At 42.1% G+C, this 24,312-nt stretch overlaps 1 protein-coding gene across 5 annotated transcripts in view; it reads right to left on the bottom strand.

Moving 5' to 3' along the window:
- The window catches only part of gabra2a (gamma-aminobutyric acid type A receptor subunit alpha2a), a 30,892-nt gene that overhangs the window by 5,404 nt on the left and 1,176 nt on the right, over positions 1–24,312 (bottom strand). For 2 of the 5 annotated variants that reach the window (XM_048204103.1, XM_048204104.1), the window contains exons 2-8: positions 22,954–23,069; positions 19,843–19,904; positions 11,051–11,118; positions 4,688–4,908; positions 3,360–3,442; positions 1,615–1,758; positions 1,389–1,541 (exon numbers count right to left, since the gene is read on the bottom strand). In XM_048204103.1, the coding sequence (XP_048060060.1) occupies positions 1,389–1,541; positions 1,615–1,758; positions 3,360–3,442; positions 4,688–4,908; positions 11,051–11,053 (604 nt within the window). In that variant the 5' untranslated portion in view covers positions 11,054–11,118; positions 19,843–19,904; positions 22,954–23,069. Of the gene's footprint in view, positions 1–1,388; positions 1,542–1,614; positions 1,759–3,359; positions 3,443–4,687; positions 4,909–11,050; positions 11,119–19,842; positions 21,711–22,953; positions 23,070–24,312 lie in introns of those variants that run through there. The other 3 variants (XM_048204099.1, XM_048204101.1, XM_048204102.1) reach the window with 2 other exon arrangements.

The raw sequence follows: 24,312 nt of genomic DNA, 5'->3' as shown, positions 1-24,312 counted from the left end.
TGCGAGATATTAACTCACAATTGTGTGTTATAAAATCAGAATTGTGAGATATAAACAATTCTGAGAAAAAATGTCAGAATTGCGAGTTTATATCACATTTGCAAGAAAAAAGTCAGAATTACAACATGTAAATTCGCAATTGCGAGAAAGTCAGAATTGTGAGATAAAAAGGTCACAATTATACTTTATTTTTATTTTTTATTCAGTGGTGGAAACAAGCGTGTGTACTCTTTCCACATTCCCATTCTTTTGGACCCATTCAATATGACTATAAAAAATAAAACATTATCATTTTTATTAATATATTTAAAATATAAATATATATTTATGTATCTATATTTATTATGATTATTAGCAAATAAAATAATTTCATTTCATTCCACAGCTGTAAAACTACAATTTCTCCAATTTCAAATGTTAAACCATCATGCTTTTAGTTTGCCTGGTTTTCAAATCAATAAATGCGCCGTGGATTTCAGAGTGAAGCACAGCACTATCAAACACCTGCAATCCAGTTGAGCTATCTGCTATCTGAACTGCACAATACATAATTCAGTTTTGCCATTTATAGTTTTTTTATCTCTTAAAATAGATTGCACCTTATTCACAAAACTTAACACAACAAACACTACACTAACTTAAGAGGGATGCTTTGGGTTTTTTTTTTTAGCTATCATGGCAGCATTGATTAATGAAATGATGATCAAATGATGGAAAAGATCATATAGCCAGCATTTCAAAGAGCTGATTTAGGTGCCTGGATCACAGTGATGGAGTGACGCTGTACAGTCCCAGTAAACTGTGTCATATTGTAGTAGTTCGCCGCATCCCCTCACAATCGAGCACTCAGAAAATCCAAGATGTTGAATTGTGGTTCAGCAATTCATGAGTGTTTACCTAATTTTGATAATTCCTTTAGTGAATTGAACACTAAAACAACAAAGCATGTGAATAAATGCCGCTATCAGCATTTTATTCTTAGTGAATTTTCCCCCCTGTGAGTTTGTGTTTAATTTAAACGTGTCTTTCGGATGCTGTGGCTTCCTCCCACTGAATGAACAAAAATACACACATAACTCCATGGACAAATCTTTCACATACAAAAACACATGGAGACCAATTTTACAGCTATTTGCCTCTGCTTCATCCCTGGAGTTCAGATAGAAATTAAAACTGCTAGAGAGAAAATAAAAAACATTACATACCCGACATCAGCTCTACCCATGACTGCATCAATAATTTAATCAGAACAACAAAATCAGCATGCCAAATTCATCTTATATTGAAAAGACTTACACAGCCAACAAATAAATATGCTGAACATAATAAATTGAATTAAAAACCTTCCCACATTATGTTTTGATTACCCACAACACATGCTCACCCACCAAAAACTGTGCGTGCAGGGACAGACTCTCGGTTGAGCCAAAAAGAGACTTGGGATAGGATGACGGTCATTATGCAAGGCAGGTACGTCTGGATCACAAAGTATCCAATCTTCCTCTTCAGATGGAAATGGGCAGTCATCACTGTATATTCACCTACACGGCAGAAGAGAAATATAAGAGACTAGATGGATCCAGATGGTTTTGTGACTGCTTGTGAACATCTTACCAGTACTGGACTTGATGGTTTCCTTTCCAACAGTCTGTCCCATCAGGTCATACTGGTTAAGTCTAGATCCATCCGGAGCTACTTCCACCGATAAGGTGGCATTGCGTGTCCAAACATACGTCACCTCTGTCAGAGTGTAAGCATCTAAACAGATGAAATATATATTAAAGGGTTAGTTCACCCAAAAATGAAAAAATTTCATTTATTACTCACCCTCATGTCGTTCTACACCCGTAAGACCTTCATTCATCTTCAGAACACAAATTAAGATATTTTTGATGAAATCCGATGGCTCAGTGAGGTCTATAAAGGTACTAAAAACATATTTGAAACAGTTTATGTGAGTTCAGTGGTTCTATCTTAATATCATAAAGCGACAAGGATATTTTTTGTGTGCCAAAAAAACAAAATAACGACTTTTTAACAATATCTATATGGGCTGATTTCAAAACACTGCTTCATGAAGCTTCTGAGAGGTGTTTCGAATTAGTGAATCGGATCTCCTATGAAATGGCTAAACTGCTGAAATCACATGACTTTGGGGCTCCGATTCACTGATTCAATTCGTAAAGCTCTGAAAAAGTTTTTATTTTTTTGGGGCACACAAAAAGTATCGTTGTCACTTTATAATATTAAAATAGAACCACTGAACTCACATGAACTGTTTCAAATATGTTTTTAGTACCTTTATGGATCTTGAGAGTTTGAATGGCTTTGCTCTCAATAGAGGCCTAACTGAGCCATCGGATTTCATCAGAAATATCTTAATTTGTGTTACGAAGATGAATGAAGGTCTTACAACTGTAGAACAACATGAGGGTGAGTAATAAATAACATTATTTTCATTTTTGGGTGAACTAACCTTTTTAAAATAAAACCCAAAACACACATTAAACACCATGGATAAAATAAGCGCCCTATCATACATCCGGCGCAATGCCACGCCAGGCACGATGCAAGTGTTTTATGCTAGTTTCAGCCCGACACAGTTATCATTTTCAAGTCCAGCGCCACGTTGTTTAAATAGCAAATGCACTCACGCCCATCTGTGCGCCCATGGGCGTGCTGGTCTGAAAACAAGGTGTGTTCAGGTGCATTGTTGGCGTGTTGCTATTTTGAAGCAACTGAAAACCACTGCGCCATTGATCAACAAAAACCTGGTCTAAAGTCAGTGCTGCAGTATTTATTTATTTTTTTTGTTATTTAAAGGCGCGTTAGTAATATGCATGTACACTCTGCTTGTTACACACACAGGGACGCACAGCAGCATACAAACATGCCAAATATTAAAAATAAAAGGATTACAATGTAAAAGATTATTATTGTGTACATAAAGATAAAATAATGGATAGTCATTGCATGTATCAGAATTACCTATTTGCAGTAATTTGGAATGAAATTGGCTAATTATTTGACCAATCGTGGCAATACACACATGTATTTAAACTGACTCGTCAGGTTGAGGGTGTCTATATTCCGCCATGTAAATAGCGAATTCGCCATGGCATAAGCGCATTTGTCTTTTAAAGGGAATGGGAGATGACACTCTGATTGACTTATTGCACGTTATGCCCAAAACACACCCATGACTCATTAAGAGACTAGATACAAGCCTTTTGGACCATGTGCCATTTTTTCTGTCGTTAAACTAGCAAAAGTGGATTCAAAATAAGTCACTAAGTGCACCTGCGCCATGTGCTTAGATCATTGAAATAGGGCCCTGAATGTTTAACATTGTCACTCACAGCTGCCAAATTTCAGTGGGCAAGAATGGAAATCCATTGGAAAGTCCTCGAGATGCATTGGGCATTCAGCTTGCACTGTCAACCTGCACAAATATACACACACAAGCACACATTACACAACAGTTACCCCCAAAGTATTGTGTTATTACTAGGGCTGTCAATATAATACATTAATTTAGTATATTTAATTATAAAAATCATAAATTGTATGAAAAGGAATTTTTCCCAGCATTAGAGCAATTCAAGCTTGAAATACTGATAAATTAGCACTACTGTACAAAAGGTTGAGGTCAGTAAGATTTTATTATAATTATTATTTGAAAGAAATTAATACTTTTATTGAGCAAGGACATATTAAATTGATCAAAAGTCTCAGTAAAGACATTTATAATGTTATAAAAGATTTCTATTTCAAATAAATGCTGTTCTTTTGAACTTTCGGAGGCCCTTTATTTTTGGGTCACGCTTGGTACAAAAGTGCCCGAAGCCTTGAAATGTCTTTTTTTTCAGGAAAATTAGTGTCATATTTTTAATTTTTTTCCCATTAAAATTAATATTTTCTTTTCCATAAATGCAATATTGCATAAAAAGAGTGAAGGCCTTTAACATATCCAAATCATGGCCATGATTTTTTTTGTGTGTTCACATAGCTAATGCAACAAAAGTCACCAAGCACCATCCTATTCCAATGAAGCAAAAGAATTTAAAAAATTCAAAACGTAAATTTTTTTTGGTCAGTTCTGACCCGAAGAGGCCCAGAGGGTTAAGAATACTCATAAAATGTGTCACGGTTACCGCAAAAACATTAACATAAACATTAACAACTGATCGGATCATGTGACACTGAAGATTCTGGCTGCTGAAAATTCAGCTTTGCCATCACAGGATTGAATTACATTTTAAAGTATATTACAAAAGATTTTTTTTTTTTTTAATTCTTATAATATTTATTATAATTCTTATAATATTTCTCAATATTACTGATTTATTGTATTTTTGATTAAACAAATTCATGGTGAGCATAAGAGACTTCTTTCAAAAACATTTTAAAAATCTTACTGACCTCAATACGGCAGTGTATTGCTGATTTTTTGATCTCGAGATGTGTTTTTAATGATGTTGTGTTGTAAATTTTAATGACATGCATTTAATATAATCACTATTCATATACCGCAATAATCTCTTTCAATTATCTTGATGTGGGGGGATTTCTTTAGCAAATATTCAGATATGTAATTAATTGTGAATGGATTGATGAATTAAACAGCATATCATGTAATTATTTTGATTCATTAATAACTATAGTAAATGTGGTAATCTATGGGCACCTCATGGTGTACAGTAGAGTGCCGTTCTCCATGATGCGCAGCAGTTTATTAGGCATGGTCATGTTGTGAGCCACAGATTTCTTGCCGTTGTGAAAGAAAGTGTCTGGGGTCCATATTTTACTGGCCATCAGGTTGTTGAGACGCAGGATGTTCATCGGCCCGTGAAACTTCAGCCGCTCGTCTGTCCAGCGCTGACGGAAAAACACATCCACTGTGTATTCCTGAGGACAGAGAGTGACATACCAAAGATCAGGAGATCAGAGTGCAACAGTGCAAGACATTCCTCACTGCTGATGTGCATCAGGCAATACCTGACACAGAAAATGTGTTTTGATTCAAAGTCTAAATCCACTAGTGAAAATGCTGCTGTTTTGTTTTTTTCTATTTCAATACTATGTTTTATTATAAAATATACTATAAGGATAACAAAGCTGAGTAGATTATTTTTTATAATTAATACTATTCATCAAGGATGCCTGTAAATAATCAAAAGTGACAGTAAAGACATTTATAATTTTACAAAAGATTTCTATTTCAAAATAATTGCTTTTTTTTAGAACTTTCCATTTATCGAAGAATCTACAAAAAGTCACATTTACACAAAAATATTAAACAATGTTTTCAACATTGATAATAATCAGAAATGTTTCTTGAGCAGCAAATCATCATATTAGAATGATTTCTGAAGGATCGTGTGACACTGAAGACTGGAGTAATGATGCTGAAAATTCAACTGCGCTATCATAGGAATAAATTACAGTTTAAAATATGATTAAACACAAAGCAGTTTTAAATTGTAATAATATTTCACATTATTACTGTTTTTACAGTATTTTTGACCAATACTGTAAATACAGCCATAGTGGGGATTAGAGGCTTCTTTCAAAAGCATTAAAAAGTCATACTGACTCCAAAACTTACATTGTGTACATTACCGGTAAAACGTTTGGAAACATTACTATTATGTTTATGTTTAATTATTATTATGTTTATGTTTAATGTTTTTGAAAGAAGTCTCATATGCTCATCAAGCCCTCATTTCAAAAATACAGAAAAAACAGTAATATTGTACAATATTATTGCAATTTAAAATAATGGTATTCTATTTTAATATATTTTAAAATATAATTCATTTCTGTGATGTAAAGCATTATTTTCAGCATCATTACTCCAGTCTTGAGTGTCACATGATCCTTCAGAAATCATTCTAATATGCTGATTTATTATCAATGTTGGAAACAGTTGTGCTGCTTTTTTTTTTTTTTTTTTTTTTTGGAACCTGTGGTACTTTTTTCAGGATTCTTTGATGAAAAAAAAAGTTAAAAAGAACAGCATGTATTCAAAATATAAATCTTTTCTAACAATATAAATCTTTACTATTGTTTTTTTTTTTTTTTATCAATTTAAAGGTGCCCTAGAACCAGTTTTTACAAGATGTAATATAAGTCTAAGGTGTCCCCTGAATGTGTCTGTGAAGTTTCAGCTCAAAATACCCCATAGATTTTTTTTTTATTAATTTTTTTAACTGCCTATTTTGGGGCATCATTAACTATGCACCAATTCAGGCTACGGCCCCTTTAAATCTCGCGTTCCCCGCCCCCCGAGCTCTCGACTATAAAACAGTCCATTTACAAAGTTCACACAGCTAATATAACCCTCAAATGGACTTTACAAGATGTTCGTCATGCATACTGCATGCATGCGTCGGATCATGTGAGTATAGTATTTATTTGGATGTTTACATTTGATTCTGAATGAGTTTGATAGTGCTCCATGGCTAAAGCTAACATTACACACTGTTGGAGAGATTTATAAAGAATGAAGTTGTGTTTATGAATTATACAGACTGCAAGTGTTTAAAAATGAAAATAGCGACTCTCTTGTCTCCGTGAATACAGTAAGAAACAATAGTAACTTCAACCACATTTAACAGTACATTAGCAACATGCTAACGAAACATTTAGAAAGACAATTTACAAATATCACTAAAAATATCATGATATCATGGATCATGTCAGTTATTATTGCTCCATCTGCCATTTTTCGCTGTTGTTCTTGCTTGCTTACCTAGTCTGATGATTCAGCTGTGCACAGATCCAGACGTTAATACTGACTGCCCTTGTGTAATGCCTTGACCATGGGCTGGCATATGCAAATATTGGGGGCGTACATATTAATGATCCCGACTGTTACGTAACAGTCTGTGTTATGTTGAGATTCACCTGTTCTTCGGAGGTCTTTTAAACAAATGAGATTTACATAAGAAGGAGGAAACAATGGAGTTTGAGACTCACTGTATGTCATTTCCATGTACTGAACGTATTCAACTATGCCAAGATAAATTAAATTTTTTTATTCTAGGGCACCTTTAACACATTGCTGAATAAAAGTGTTAATTTCTTTTGAAAAAAGAAAGAAAAAAATGTCTGACCCCAAACTTTTGAAAGGTAGTTTATATTGTTACAAAATATTTCTATTTTAAATACATGCTGTTCTTTTTTTTTTTTTTTTACTTTTTATTCATCAAAGAATCCTGAAAAAAGTATCACAGGTTATGAAAAAATATTAAGCAGCACAACTGTTTCCAACATTGATAATAAACCAGCATATTAGAATGATTTCTGGAGTAATGATGCTAAAAATTCAGTTTTGCATCACATAAATAAATTGTATCTTAAAGTATGTTAAAATACAAAAACCAACAGTAATAAATTGTAATAATATTTCACAATTTTACTGTTTTTGCTGTATTTTGATCAAATGAATGCTGGCTTGATGAGCATAAGAAACTTCTTTCAAAAACATTAAAAATATCCTACTTTTGCTTTAATGGCATCTTGTTTGTTTCTAGATTTTAAATTTAATTTTCACATATTCAGTGTGGTCTCAGACTTTGGATGTCACTGTAAATCTTTTAAAAACATCAACAAAAAAAAAAGTGTTAAAGTAAGACTGAATGAGCTCCCTCAGCAAGTGCCAGTGACTTTTCAGTTCACTCAATATGTTCATTGTCTGTGTGATTCATCTTCCTCTCTATAGTACTAGAAAGTGGCAAAGTGTCAGAAGAGCTTCACATCACTGCATTATATCCTAATCCCTCAGGCACTATGATGCCATGCACCGACCCCCGGGGTGACAGCGGGCATCCAGTTTCCATGGCAGCACAGAGACAGAAAAACACAATGTTATGTACGTAAAAGATAATACTTATGCACCCCCACACTCATACAAGAAAGATAACATTGTGTGACAGTACATGCTGTCTGTCACTGGAGCGCCAGAGCTCCAAAACACTCAAAGAACTCATCTATAATGCTTCATTTCCTTCTCCTTCTTCCATCTATCCTCTATCAGCTTTCACAAAGTCACAATTATACTGGAACATACCTATTATGGGTCCATACTAAGTTAATTCCAGTACCGTTATAAAATCATCTTGTGCAAAGTTTGAGGAAACCTTGCCTGGTCATTTGATATTCTTGCTAACATCTTGCAACATTACCCTCCATTATGCAGGAGTCCCACTGAACTCCTCAAGCAAACCGACAATACTTGTCACTATCCATTCTGTCATATCATAACCACACGGCCTGAAGGGAGTGACACAGTTAGACTATAAAAATACCCTGCTTTTGTGTTCCTCCATAGTATGCCTATTTTAAGGCATTACAATGTATGGAATTGTGGAACACTAAAACTAAGGTCTGATCATTTGTAAAGACGTTTAGGAAGTTGTCTGTCAGGATGCAAGATTTATGTCACACATACATCGATCAGGCATAACATTATGACCACCTTCCTAATATTGTGTTGGTCCGCCTTTTGCTGCCAAAACAGCCCTGACCTGTCGAGGCATGGACTCCTCTAGACCCCTGAAGGTGTGCTGTGGTATCTGACACCAAGATGTTAGCAGCAGATCCTTTAAGTCCTGTAAGTTGTGAGGTGGAGCCTCCATGGATCAGACTTGTTTGTTCAGCACATCCCACAGATGCTCGATTGCATTGAGATCTGGGGAATTTGGAGGCCAAGTTAACACCTCAAACTCGTTGTTGTGCTCCTCAAACCATTCCTGAACCATGTTTGCTTTGTGGCAGGAGCATTATCCTGCTGAAAGAGGCCACAGCCACCAGGGCTGTGCCACTTTTCCCTAAGCGGCTTTATGTGCGCATGCTCTGAGATGGAGATGAACGCACATAAGAAAAGTATACTGTGGGCTTCAGATATGCACCTAAAGGCAAGAACACACCAAGCCGACGGTCGGCCATCTGGCAGTTTTTGTTCGTCGGCCGACTAACTTTTCTCAGTGTGTTCTGCACCGTCGGCTGAAGTTGGTCCTCGTCGGCTTTTTTCGGCGATTCGAAATGTTGAATCGGCGTCGGAGCTCGTCGTTCCGTCGGGTCATCTGATCATTCTGATTGGCTGTTCAGATACTGCCACCTGCTGGTTCGGAAAGGCATTTCATCTCATGCAGGCACAGAACTGAAGTGCTACTTAGCCGTCGGCTGTCTAGCATCGGTTTGGTGTGTCAGACCAACTTTGGATACAGACGCTGCCGACGTGAGCCAAGTCTGCTTTCGTCGCCACTAGTTCGTCGGCATCGGCTTGGTGTGTTCCGGCCTTAAACGTTCAAATAGCCTACACACATATACGTTGAAATGCCATTTTGGTAAGTATCCTCATAAACACAGTCATTTATGTCTTAAATGAATGTAAACAGTTTACATGTAACATGTGTGCAACAGTATATTGTATCCGTGCAGCTCTTAAAGTGACAGCAGCCTAATAAATCTGCTGCAGTCATTATTGTTAATCAAACAACAAAAGACAAAGATGAAATCACTCACTGCTCTTGAATGAATAACTTTTGTAGTTTTAATCAGGATTATTCTATTATTCTATATTTAATGTATACAGCAGTGTTATTTTACATTTGATTATTCAATTTCTGTGGTAGGCTGTAACTGATCTGAATACCACTAGTATATCTTCCTGAAAACCCTAAAGCACTGTTTATTTCAATTGTATTTTTGTTCTGCTGTATTTTTTTGTCGGTTTTGTTTGTAATTAGTAACTTTGTTCTTAGTGTATTTCTGTTTACTTGTCTACTGTAACTGTTTTGAGGAATTAACCTAGTATTCGTTTTTGCTGAAGTATCGATAATTGTGAAATTTCACTGACATTTTAAAGCGGAACTCAGTAAGATTTGCGAAGCTCCCCCTACAGTTTCCTTCAGTGAATCACACTGTCGTAAATACTCCAAGCGCAGCTCTGGACTACAACACTCACCAGCGCAGTAGTTTTGCAAATACAGTACAAGAAAGAGGAGGTGGGTAATTTGCAAATACACTACACTCGATGGAGGTGGGTAATTTTCGAAATTGTCTTATAAAGTCATAATATATACATTGTTTTTGAATTACCGTAAAGCATTTTGTCACTCTTGCGTGAACGTGAACATGAGGTGAGATTGTTTCGGGTCGATGCAGCTCAACTTGCAAGTGCTGTATTCTGGCGTAGACGTGCCAGAGGGGGTTAGTGCTCGCCTCAAACACACCACTACAAGTCAATTAACCATCGTAAGGACTTAGAAAACTATCTATGGAGGTAAAAAAAGTTACTTAGTTCTGCTTTGAATTACTCATATCATGAAATAAGACTTTGATCATATAACCAACCAATAATAGTGTTAAACAATCATGATTTCGATATTTGCCATAATCGAGCAGCCCTAAATTACATTAGTGCAGTGTTATGTTTAATACTATTTCCAAGATTATGAAAATATTTCTAGAATGTGACATTACTCAATAGGACAGTGAATAGCTGTAGTACAGTGATGACTGGGGAACTGGGGAGACATGCGATTCAAGCAATGTACTCAGGAAAATCGTGATTTCCCAAGAGCACCCAGAAAAAAAAAAAACATGACAGAAATACCTAGTGTGATGATCGTCCTGACATAATATAGTCTTTATGAACAGAGATTTTCCTACTACAAGATAGTGGGAGTATTCAGTGGGGTTTAGAAAACACTCAACTGGACAGTAAAAGACGATAAATAAAAAATGAATGAATGGAAAATCCTTTTTCTTCCATCTGACCTTTTTTTTTTTTTTTCGCTATTCTAAATATTTGAGAGCAGACAGTGTGAAGTGGGGAAAAGAGGAGCACTGAGAAAAGCTTTTAGCAGCAGCAGGTACCAAATGCTATGAATAGACAACAGATGGAAAAAAAGGATTGAGGGAGAGGGAGGGAGAAAAAGTGAATAAGATAACCAACAGGACAACATCAAATATTTTTGACAAATATGATTTGATTCGCACTATAAACAAATCATCTAATGTGAGAAGAGGAATGTCTTACCATGTCTGTGTCTGATACTGGCCCAAAACTGGTCACATAGATATCAGTCTTCACCTCTGTTACTCGATCTATGTCACAGCAAAAAGAAAGTCCAAATTACGTTATCAACCAGATATAACTTAATATACCAACATTTTCATGGCTTTCTTTGTTTCATGTGTTATATTCGGTCACCCTGATTTTGCCAAGTAAGACATGTTCCTGGATCAACATATTTTGTACAACATTCCTGTCTGAAAATTTAGTCCTATCCCTACCCTTACCCATAACTTATCCCTAAAATCAGAGGGAAATGATAGGTGGATAACACTGAACTAGAAGCACCTAATCCTGGTTGTAAGCCTAAACTTGACATAAATCATAAACGTGTCCTTCAGATCTGATTGGTTGATTGGAATGTTGTTCCAGGATCAACAAAGATGTTGAGAACGTTGCGTTTGGTGAAATCACGTTCACTGTTATATTCAAAGTTCACTGAAACCACACACACTTTGTAGCTTTGTATCAGTGATCAACAATTTCAATTTCAGTCTGCTCCTCATATAAAACTATTGTATGGTTTCAGCAGATAAGTCATGTAGATTACTTTCATGATGGTGTTTTTTGAAGCTTGATAAATCGGCATTCACTTTAATGGTTGAAGAACAGAAAATCAGATATTCTGCCTAAGATCTCTTATGTGTTTCACAGATGAAGGAAAATAATTCAGTGTTCAAATGATATGGAGGTGAAAAAAAAGATGTAAAATGTTTCATTTCTGAGCTAACTATTACTTTAAAGGGTTAGTTCACCCAAAAATGAAAATTCTGTCATTAATTACTCACCCTCATGCCGTTCCACACCCATACCCTTCTTCGGAACTCAAATTAAGATATTTCTGATGACATCCAGGAGGTTTTTTTATCTCCCATGTAAAGCAACGTAATAACCACATTCAAGGTCCAGAGAAGTAGTAAAGACATTGTTAAAATAGTCAACGTGACTGCAGTGGTTCAACCTAATATTATAAAGCGACGAGAATACTTTTTGAGCACAAAAACAAAAAAAATGTTTTCTTCTCTTCCCTATCATTCTCCTACGCTGTTTACATTGTAAACACAGTGCAGTGCTTCTGGGTTCTACATCAGAATACCGACTCATTATTGGCCGGCTTCTGTGTCAGAATCACATGCATGTGTCGTTCTGCTCACGTGACCAGCGTCGGCCAATGTTGAGTCGGCATTTGGACGTAAACATGGAAGTCTGCAGTATGTCTACAATGTGAACAGAATGACAGGGTAGAGAAGAAATTGTTGAATAAAGTTGTTATTTTTGTTTTGTTTTTGTGCACAAAAAGTATTCTTGTCTGTTCATAACATTAAAGGTGCTATCGAACGTTTTTTTTTACAAGATGTAATATAAGTCTACGTTTCAGCTCAAAATACCCCATAGATTTTTTTTAATTAATTTTTTTAACTGCCTATTTTGAGGCATAATTAGAAATGCGCCGATTCAGGCTGCGGCCCCTTTAAATGCTCGCGCTCTCCGCCATTCCACCCCCCACCCAGAGCTCTCGACTCTATCATTGCATGAACAAAGTTCACACAGCTAATATAACCCTCAAAATGGATCTTTACAAAGTGTTCGTCATGCAGCATGTCTAATCGCGTAAGTATGGTATTTATTTGGATGTTTACATTTGATTCTGAATGAGTTTGAGGCTGTGCTCCGTGGCTAATGGGCTAAAGCTAACATTACACACTGTTGGAGAGATTTATAAAGAATGAAGTTGTGTTTATGCATTATACAGACTGCAAGAGTTTAAAAATGAAAATAGCGACGGCTCTTGTCTCCGTGAATACAGTAAGAAACGATGGTAACTTTAAACACATTTAACAGTACATTAGCAACATGCTAACGAAACATTTAGAAAGACAATTTACAAATATCACTAAAAATATCATGTTATCATGGATCATATCAGTTCCCTTTCAGTCGGTCACGTTCGACGTACGTCAGTAGTGACCGACGAATTGGGATATCGCTTAGAGAGCCCTATCAGCTTCGTGTAAACTAAAACAAGCCAATGGAATTGGCGTGCGATATTTGCATAATGCGCACCGCCCCCGACAGGTGTATATAAATAGGAAGCAGATGCAATCGCACTCTGTCTTTCGCTTCGGAGCCATTCAGTGGTGTCCTGTTTAAGAAGACTGTTTGTGTGAACTAAACTGCCTCGAAGAGGATTCACAGCAAGCCGTGTGTGCCGGTGTAACGGTGCTACAGCGAGGTCGCGAGCTCCCGAGGATCCGAGCTATAGCTCTCAACTGCTGTTTTCACAGCACACGCCTAGAGTGAAAGTGTGTGTGTTGCGATTTGTGCCGGTTCCTCGGTGTGTCCAGGGAGTGGTGTACCTGGCACATCGCGTCACTCCCTGTGTGCTTCGGCACGAGCGAGTTGACTGTTTTCCCCTTCTAAAAGAGCTTTACAGACGAACCCTGACAGTATGTCATTTCGTCTGTGCGTTAATGGGTGTGGTCGTTCCCTGGTCCCTGCTGATGGGCACAATCGTTGCATCTCGTGTTTGGGCATTCAGCACGCTGAAGCAGCTTTTGTGAATGGTTCATGTTCCCATTGCGGGAACATGACTATCGCGGTGCTGAGGTCGAGACTCTCCTTCCTGAAGTCTCAGGAAGCGGGGGCCCCCTCCCCTGTGCCCCGTTCGACCGTTTTTTCCGGCCCGGGCCGGAATGACGGTTCGGCGGTGTATAGGAAGGGTGACCTGAGGCTTACGGTCAGGGCTTCCCCGCCGAGCGGAAACGCTCCTCGGGCCCCTGCCGCCTCATCAGCACCGCAACCCATCGTGCCACCGTTGGTTTCCGCTGGGCCCTCTACGGACTGTCCAGCCGTTACCTTTGGTGTGCCGGCGGCGGATCGGATGTCGACTGCTGCATCGGAAGGTGAGCCTGAGTCCTCGGGGGAGGAAGATCCGGACGCGCTGCCGCCCGGGACGGTAGCGTTGCCCGAGTCGGATCCCGAGCTCACGGCTGTGCTCTCCCGGGCCGCCTTGTGCGTCGGGCTTGAGTGGAACCCTCCACCCTGTCCCGGCCCATCTCGGTTGGACGATTGGTACTTGGGGGGGGGTCGCGCTGGTCAAATCCAGCGTCCCGCCCCAATGCCTTTCTTCCCGGAAGTACACGATGAGGTGACCAAGTCTTGGCAAGCTCCGTATGGGGCTTGTACAGGGCCTGGTCCCTCGTCCGCCTTCACCTCCCTGGACGGCGGGGAAGCCAGGGGATACGCGAAGATCCCGCCAGTCGAGCGGTCTGTTGCGATGCAGTTGTGTCCAACGGCCGCTGGCTGGCGCGGTGAGCCGCGTCTCCCGTCCCAGGCCTGTGAATTCTCAGCCGGTCTGACTGAGAAAGCTTACAGTGCCTGTGGGCAGGCTGCCTCTGCCCTGCACGCGATGGCCCTTTTGCAGGTCTATCAGGCAAAAGCGCTGTCGCAGATGCCCCAGGAAGGTCCTGACCAACAGCTGCTTGGGGAGCTGCGCGCTGCCACTGACCTTGCCCTCCGGGCAACGAAGGTGACAGCGCGTTCTGTTGGCCAGGCGATGTCTACTCTGGTAGTCCAGCAACGCCACCTCTGGCTGACCTTGGCAGACATGAGGGAGACCGACAAACATCGGTTCCTGGATTCCCCCGTGTCTCCGGTCGGCCTTTTCGGCGACGCGGTGGAGAGCTGTGCCCAACAGTTCTCCGCTGCACAGAAGCAGGCTGAGGCTATCAGACATGTCATGCCACGGCGGTCCGCTGCTGCCTCCACCCAGCCGCCCGTGGCTCAGCCTCAGCCCGCTCGTCGCCGAGGGCGCCCGCCTGCGTCTTCCTCCGCCCCTGCTAAGTCGGCAAAGCAGCAGCCTACACCAGCCAAACAGCAGGGTGCTGGTCGCGGACGTGGTGCCCAGCCCGTCTCTGTCAACCCAGGTGGCAAGCGGTCGGGGGAAAAATCGGCCCTGAGACGGGCGACCTGGAGCGGAAGGTTCCTGCCCTTTGGGATAGTATTCCATCTGCTCTCCCACCCCCGGAGGAGGGCCGGGGGGATTTTGTGGCGGCTGTCCATCTACCGCCGCTGGCTCTCCGGAGTCCAGCGGTACCCACTTTGCCACAAAAAGAACAGTTTCCTCAAACTCCAGGTCACAACTAGGTGTGTCTGCCAGGGTGTCAGGCCCCGCCTCGCCGCTGGCAGCTCCCTCCCCATTCGCCAGCCGGCGGCAGTGTGATGGCGCAGACCGCGTCCCGTGCGCCGTCTCCCATGCACACTGCTGCCTCGCAGAGTCCGACCCCACTCCGGGCCGCTCCCAAGCCGTCCGAGTCGGGTCCCTCTCTGCCTTGCTGCCCCACCCCCGGTGCGTCTGTGGTGCCTTTGGTCCCGCTGGCTCAGTGTCTGGAAGCGTGGATAGCGCTCCCCAGCCTGTCCAGTTGGCTCATTCGTACTATCAGACTCGGCTATGCGATTCAGTTCGCCCGGCGTCCCCCGGTCTTCAGGGCTGTCCACTTCACTCAGGTGTCGTTGGACAGTGCACCTGTTCTCCGGGCGGAGATTGCTGTCCTCCTGGCGAAGGATACAATCGAGCCGGTCCCTCCAGCCGATATGAAGTCGGGGTTCTACTGCCCCTACTTCATTGTACCGAAAAAGGGCGGTGGGCTACGGCCAATCCTGGACCGTCCCCAGGATTGGTTTGCAGCAATAGACCTGAAGGACGCGTACTTTCATGTCTCGATTCTGCCTCGACACAGATCCTTCCTCCGGTCTGCGTTCGAGGGTCGGGCATGTCAGTACAAAGTCCTACCCGACATGGTTTTAGCTCCCAGCCGGTTGGGTCTTCAGGTCAACTGGGACAAGAGCAAACTTGCCCCCGGGCAGAGGATCTCTTGTCTCGGTCTCGAGCTAGACTCGGTCGCACGGACTGCGCGTCTCACCGAGGCGCGCGTCCAGTCGGTGTTGAACTGCCTGAGCTCGCTCAAGTGCAGGACAGCGGCTCCACTGAAAGATTTTCAGAGGCTCCTGGGGCATATGGCATCTGCAGCCGCGGTAACGCCGCTCGGATTGCTTCATATGAGACCGCTTCAACACTGGCTCCGCGGCCGGGTCCCGAGATGGGCGTGGCAGTGCGGCAGGCTCCGTGTTCCCGTGACACCGAGCTGCCGTCGCACCCTTGTCAGGTGGTCGGACCCTTCGTTCCTGCGGGCCGGAGTACCCCTCGAACGAGTGTCCAGGCACGCTGTGGTCTCCACAGATGCCTCTGCCACGGGATAGGGGGCCACGTACAACGGGCATGCAGTGACAGGTCTTTGGACGGGGCCTCAGCTGCATTGGCATATCAATTGCCTCGAGTTGCTAGCGGTTCGTCTTGCGCTGGCCCGCTTCAAGAAGCTGTTGTCAGGCAAGCACGTTCTAGTCCGCTCACACAGCACTGCGGCCGTTGCGTACATCGACCGTCAAGGTGGTCTACGCTTCCGTCGCATGTCGCAACTCGCCCGCCATCTCTTGTTGTGGAGTCAGAAGGATCTGAGGTCCCTTCGGGCCACTCGTGTCTCAGGTGTGCTCAACCGTGCAGCCGACGAGCTCTCACGGCAGCCTCCACTTGCGGGCGAGTGGCGGCTCCACCCCCAGGCGGTCCAGCTGATTTGGCAGCATTTCGGCGAGGCCCAGGTAGACCTGTTTGCCTCCACGGAAACTGCCCTCTGCCAGTGGTTTTATGCCCTGACCGGCGGCACGCTCGGCACGGATGCCCTGGCACACAGCTGGCCCCCGGGTCTGCGCAAATATGCGTTTCCCCCAGTGAGCCTTCTCGCACAACTCATGTGCAAGGTCAGGGAGGACGGGGAGCAGGTTCTGTTAGTGGCTCCGTACTGGCCCACTCGGACCTGGTTCTCAGACCTCATTCTCCTCGCGACAGCCCCTCCCTGGCCGATTCCTCTGAGGAAGGACCTCCTGACTCAGAGACGGGGCACCCTGTGGCACCCGCGTCCCGATCTGTGGAACCTCCACGTGTGGTCCCTGGACGGGATGCGGAGGTTCTGAGTGATCTCCCGCAAGCGGTCGTAGACACCATCACTTCCGCTAGAGCTCCTTCCACTAGGAGTCTCTACGCGCTGAAGTGGAACCTGTTCGTCGAATGGTGCGCCTCTCGCCGAGAGGACCCCCGATCATGCTCGGTCAGATCTGTGCTTTCCTTCCTGCAAGAAGGGTTGGAGCGAAGGCTGTCTCCCTCCACCCTGAAGGTGTATGTTGCCGCTATCGCTGCACATCACCACGCAGTTGAGGGTAAGTCCCTGGGGAGACACGATCTGATCGTCAGGTTCCTGAGGGGGGCGAGGAGACTAAATCCTCCTCGCCCTTCCTCCGTACCCTCTTGGGATCTGACCCTGGTTCTCACAGCTCTCCGGGGTCATCCCTTTGAGCCTTTGCGATCAGTCGACCTGAAGGTTATGTCCCTAAAAACTGTCCTTCTGGTCGCATTGGCTTCCCTGAAGAGGGTAGGGGACCTGCATGCGTTTTCGGTCGACGAAGCGTGCCTAGAGTTCGGGCCCGGTGATTCTCACGTCATCCTGAGACCCCGGCCTGGATACGTGCCCAAGGTTCCTACCACTCCCTTCAGAGATCAGGTAGTGAACCTGCAAGCGCTGCCCTCGGAGGAGGCAGACCCAGCCCTAGCTTTGCTCTGTCCCGTCCGCGCTCTGCGCGTTTACGTGGATAGAACGCGAAGCTTCAGGACCTCAGATCAGCTCTTCATCTGTTACGGAGGCCAGCAGAAGGGAAAGGCTGTCTCCAAGCAGAGGATGGCCCACTGGATAGTGGATGCCATCGCCTTGGCGTATGAATCCCAAGGTGTGCCTTGCCCACTCGGGTTGAGAGCCCACTCCACCAGAGGGGTGGCCTCTTCCTGGGCGCTGGCTCATGGCGCCTCGCTGACAGATATCTGTAGAGCTGCGGGCTGGGCGACACCAAACACGTTCGCTAGGTTTTATAGCCTACGTGTAGAGCCGGTATCTTCACGTGTACTCGCATCCACTAGTCGGTAGACGTGTTGTACCCACTCTAAGTGTCGGCTTGCAATGCCATTCCCGCCACTGGCCGGATACGTGCATACTTCTCTCCAGTCGTGTTCCCCGCTTGGCGAACCCTGTCGAACTCCTCCGCCTCCCCCTTCGGCTCGGACATTGCGGAGTGTCTGATGCCAGGCCTACATCCGTCGCTGACGCTGTCTGTTGGCTGGGGCCCATATGTCGTGACCCCTCTACGTGAGCGGTCCCATATGTGTATTTTCCACGGTTTAAAACTCCCTACGGGCCGAGTCCGTGTCTTTCCCTTAGCAGAGCCAGCTCTGCTGTCACCTGTCAGATGAGTCTCCCCCTAACCAGGTGGAGCCATCCCAGGGACTCCATATGCGTACTGCCCCCCGGGCCAGTCCATGTGTGTATTTCCCACGTAAACTCCTCCCCCATTGGGTAGGTAGTGGTCTCCGCAGCGTCCCTTACGGGTTCGCTTCCCCAGTGTAGTCTAGTTTACTTAGTGGGTATTGGTTAGACAGCAGTAGACTCTCTCGGTGTAAGCTCGCCCCCTTCACCGCCAGTCGGTGCTATGGGCGGCTGAGCTTGCGCTGGGCACTGGAAGGGGTTTCGTAACTGTGGCGCTTTAGTTGGGATCCCAATTCGTCGGTCACTACTGACGTACGTCGAACGTGACCGACTGAAAGGGAACGTCTCGGTTACATATGTAACCCTCGTTCCCTGAAGGAGGGAACGGAGACATACGTCCCGTCGCCACAGTTTCTGTACCCTCGCTGTAGCGCGGACACCAGTTGTCTCCTCAGCGAAAAACAGAGTGCGATTGCATCTGCTTCCTATTTATATACACCTGTCGGGGGCGGTGCGCATTATGCAAATATCGCACGCCAATTCCATTGGCTTGTTTTAGTTTACACGAAGCTGATAGGGCTCTCTAAGCGATATCCCAATTCGTCGGTCACTACTGACGTACGTCTCCGTTCCCTCCTTCAGGGAACGAGGGTTACATATGTAACCGAGACGTTATTATTGCTCCATCTGCCATTTTTCGCTATTGTCCTTGCTTGCTTACCTAGTCTGATGATTCAGCTGTGCACAGATCCAGACGTTAATACTGGCTGCCCTTGTGTAATGCCTTGAACATGGGCTGGCATATACAAATATTGGGGGCGTACATATTAATGATCCCGACTGTTACGTAACAGTCGGTGTTATGTTGAGATTCGCCTGTTCTTCTGAGGTCTTTTAAACAAATGAGATTTATATAAGAAGGAGGAAACAATGGAGTTTGAGACTCACTGTATGTCATTTCCATATACTGAACTCTTGTTATTCAACTATGCCAAGGTAAATTCAATTTTCTATTCGATGGCACCTTTAAGGTTGAACCACTGTAGTCATGTTGACTTTTTTAACGATGTCTTTAGTACTTTTCTGGGCCTTGAAAGTGGTAATTACGTTGCTTTTTTATGCGAGATTTAAAAAAGCAACAACTCAGATTTCATCAAAAAATTCTTAATTTGTGTTCTGAAGATGAATGAAGGTCTTACGATTTTGGAATGACATGAGGGTGAGTAATTAATGACAGAAATTTCATTTTTGGGTGAACTAACCCTTTAACTTATCATTAGTGAAACCATGGCAACACTTCATCCTGGCTCTTAGCTCGACTGCATGTCCACTGACTCCAGTGTGTGCGTATGTGTGTGCTAGTCTCTGTAAATCTCAAAAGGGAACACTCACAAGAAATCTATTTGCTTCATGGTGGGTGTCGCTTGATCCACGGTGTCTTTCATGTTGCCAAGCTCAGAGTGTACAAACAATGGCAAGGGTCACATAAATATATATTAACACTGACAGACTACTACACAAACGGGGTTTGTAGACTGTCAAGTAGAGCTGAGATTGCTGGTTTTGTTTTTCTTCTCCTTCAGTCAGTGTTCTCAGGTAATCAACACCTCATTATAATTAGTTTAACAGTGGTAAAATCAAGTCATAAACATTTAATCACCTTAAAGGTAGGGTAGGTCATTTTCGGAGAGGCTAGCAATAGCGAGCTAGCTTTGAAAGCATAGGATCCCACCCTCACTTCAGTGCGTCTCTAAAGCCACACCTCCTCAAAAACACATGAACGCGTACAGCAGGGAGCAAACAAAAGTGTCGCGAGAGATGGCGTTAAACTACCTCATGTCTCAAAGCATATAACATTACAATAATAATGAATTTAAACAACTTAAAGAGCTCTGACCTGTACCACCTGACTGCTGCAGATTAATTTCGACGTTGATAGTTTTGCCGTTGAAACGCCTAAATTCCAGTAACAAACCGCTCCGAGTATAACGTCACAGGTTTCCATCTCTTCCAAATTACAGTAGTTATGGCGTAAACGCAATATAAGCTCATTGTTTTGGCTTGTTTTGGCTCTTGAAACGCGCTGATGACGTATGGTGTCTGATGTTAAACATATGTTGACACGCAGGTAGGACATCCTATCCTATGCCTCCAATTGAGGGATATGCTTGGACGAACATTTGCCGATATAAATACAGATATAAATAAATTTTAACAACAGTTCGTTTGGTTCTTGAATCTGATTGGCTGAAAGGTCTTTTCAGCCATGTGATATTCTACCAGTATCGCTACGGGAACCGTTTCACAGTTTGAATCACTCCGCTGTCAACATTCTCACAGTGAGTGTCATGGCAGATGAGTAAACCCACCATATTTTTATAGATGCTACTGTTATTTTGTAACGAAATGTAGTTTAGGCGAGAATATAGTTTAGACTTCAGATATGCGATTTATATGTAAGCATAGCGCCTATTTGAAAATTTGTTTAGACGCCTTCGGAGATGCAAACTCCAGGCCGTCAGCGACCATTCAGCGCTCATGTACCCGCAGAGAACAGCTTCATATCTGCCAGTCCTTTGGGAATTTGTCGCTGGCTCTTATGTAAATAGTATTTAAACATGAGGTATAATTCATTTTGGGTATATCAAACGGGCAGTCTTTGGTCTTATTAATCTATTACTTGTTCCAGAGCTAATAGATTTGGCTTAAGGGCTATATTAAATTTATATTTATATTGAAATATGTACTAACTAGAGCACAGATTTTGTACATTTGACTGAACTGTTTGCTTGTGTTTATTTCATATTTTACTTCTTATACTGTTATAATGGCTATTGTTGCTAATTTAAATATTATTGTTCAATAAATAATATTTTATATAAATAACATGCTGTATTTTTTGATATTGAGACAGTCCATTAGTGATTGGCCCTGCGTTCCATTCGGAAGGGCTCATCCCTGTGCACTAATCCCTACAAAGGGTTTACCCTCCGGAGTGAGAGCGTGTAGGGGTCAAAAAAACTATTTTTTTGGAATGCTCTTCAGCGTCATCTTAACGAGACAATCAAGGAGGCGTCTTCGTCTTTTTTCCCCTGGTTTACTCTTTGTATTAATATGCATTCATTTACTGTAGTAACATTATAAGCTACTGCCGGTCTTTTACTTTAAATATAATGTATATTGTGTCTATGTATTTGAAGCATTTGAATGGACTGATAAAGGCAGCTGTAAAGTATTTTTGTTGAAGTGCAATATCATTTTGACCATAAAAATGTACCAAATCTAACTTGTATAAATATTGCAGTAGTATAGAAAAATACTATACATACATTTATAGGTAAAATCGAACACCTAACCTCCTGTACCCATTCTGTGACATCAAACAACTTCCCTGTGCAAAGGATCATGGGGGCCCGAAGTGTCCATCAGTTGTACCCTTTGAAATCCTTCATTCTGAAGGGCCCTTTGAAGTGGCCAGTTTTGAGCACTTCGGTTTGGAACGACCCTTCAATATGGCGGCCACGATTGTTTTCACTCCGAAGTGCCCTTCGGAGGGCGATATATCCCATTTGGAACACACCGTTAGACTTCAGAGTAAGTTACATTAATACGCCATTAGATGGCGGCAAAGACTGTCTTTATGAGTGAGTCAGTCAGTCGCAAAGACTTTTATATTGAAATGGACTGAAACAAGGACGTTGTTTTTACTTTAAACAACATCTTACGAGATGCAAATGCATTGACTAGCGCTGTCATGGAAATGTCTTAAATGTTAAAAGGACAAAGACAAAGATAGAAGCAGGTAATGCACTCGCTCAGGCGATCTCTCTCTCATTATACTCTACATATTACAATGAGTTTCAGTGAAGCGACTCCACGTTCCTTTGTTACTAGTTCTAAAGTGACTTTTTAAAATTAGTAACGGAGGCTTGGGCTCAACTTTTAAACTGTCAACTTGAGATTTGAATACGTGGCGGAAGGAAGTAGTTCCTCACAAAAAAGGGTTTTTAAAGACACTCCGTTGTTGTTTTTAATTTATTTACACACTCGTGCCGTCAAACTGTTGTATAAACGCAATATCGCACTCGTAGCCATGCGATATGACTGTATATCAGCACGCTGTGATACAGCCATGTCGCACGGCTACTACGAGTGTGATATTGATCATATAAATACATTTTATTTGATTGCTATCAGGATGTGAAGAGACTTTCAACCAGCATAACAAAAAATTTTTTGAATGCAAATCACCTACCCTGCCTTTAATGTTTCTTAACACATAATGTTACACATAATGTTGTGCTAAATCCATTGGACTGTATGAGTAACACAAGAGAGTATTTATAAAATTCCTAAATAGAAAAAAAAACAATCACCGTCATTTGCTTATTAGTACATCAAGTGCATATAAAACAGCAACTTTGCACAGGCTTATTGAACAACCTCATTTCTCAGAGTAAAATAACACAGCTCTATTTCCTCAAGCATCACACACTTTCTTACCTCCCAGACCAGGTCTCAGCCTGTTGTCGTAGCCATCGAGTAGCCGGTCCAAAATCCGTGTGAAGAGGGTTATGTTGTTTTTAAAGGCATCTGAGCCAGATACATCTGCCTCAGAACTACACAAGATACATTTGGCATCACAAAAGTCTGTTACATAAACATACTTATACAGAGTTGCACACAGAGAAAGCTTTGCTCTAGTCCAATAAAGTTATGAGAGGATGATGACCATCTGGCAAAAGCACAAACATGGCAGCTGTAGCAAAACACCTGAGACTTCATCTTAGGAAACTTGTCTCCGAACAGCCAATCTTCTAACATACCCCTATTCCCTGTGGCTGTGTGCATATTTACATACTAATTGAAATAATTAGCTAGCTGCTTCTTTTTTTTTTAGTAATTATTCATTTTGTGAGCACAAGTTTTTATGAAAATTCTGACTTGTAAAATGTACTGTCATAATTCAGTTGCAAACACTGACTAGGAATGTTCTGAGTTCAGTATAAGTGAAGGTCAGTCACTAGTAGAATAAAGTCAGTTACCACAGAAACTTAAATTAAGATAATATTTAAATAAATAAAATAACTTGATACCTCAGCGTTAGTGTAAGCATGCAGAAATATTTTGCTCATATTTCTGTTAAAGCACTTTCATTAACTAGTTATTCATATTCATATTTGTACGTTATGCACCTTGTGTGTCAGGTAAAGACATAGCAGAAACCTTTTGTTTAAACTGTTTCTGGCTGATTTTCAGCCTTGAATGTTATGAACATTTAGTACAGGTAGTAGACAAGTTTATTTTCTTCTCTACGCCTTTCTTATTGGTTTTCTTGCACAAACATTGTGTGAAAGTTACCAAGTTTACTGGCGGTATGACAACAAAATTGGGTATAACAAAGTTAAAAAGTGATTTTATCACACTAATATTATGTATAACAATAAACGGTGTGTATTTTAATGTTTATTACCGACAGTCTTGTTTCTCCTATTGTAGAGGATAAGCGGTTTGGAGAATGAATGGATGGATGGAGTCTCGTTTACTTTTATTCCAAGCTGCCTTGATGATTTTTGCTTAAAAATATTATCGAAATGAATCTGTGGTAATCACCATGCTGTCCATTGAGATGAACTTAGATTGAACCAGGAACATTCCTTTAAATTATGATTCAATTATGTATATTTCCCCCAACATGTATGACTTTTTGGGTGAAACTTTCTATATGACTTTCTTTCTTCTGTGGAACATAAAAGAAGATATTTTGACAAGTTTGGATAAATAAGGTTTTTTTTTTTTCATACAATGGAAGTCAATGACTATTTTGGTGACCATTTTTGATCACCATTGACTTCCAACAGT

The sequence above is a fragment of the Megalobrama amblycephala genome, linkage group LG10 (genome assembly GCF_018812025.1).
Source record: "Megalobrama amblycephala isolate DHTTF-2021 linkage group LG10, ASM1881202v1, whole genome shotgun sequence".
NCBI classification, from domain to species: Eukaryota; Metazoa; Chordata; class Actinopteri; order Cypriniformes; family Xenocyprididae; genus Megalobrama; species Megalobrama amblycephala.
The sequence above is the reverse complement of the archived record's forward strand: the minus strand, read 5'-3'. Positions and strand labels throughout refer to the sequence as shown.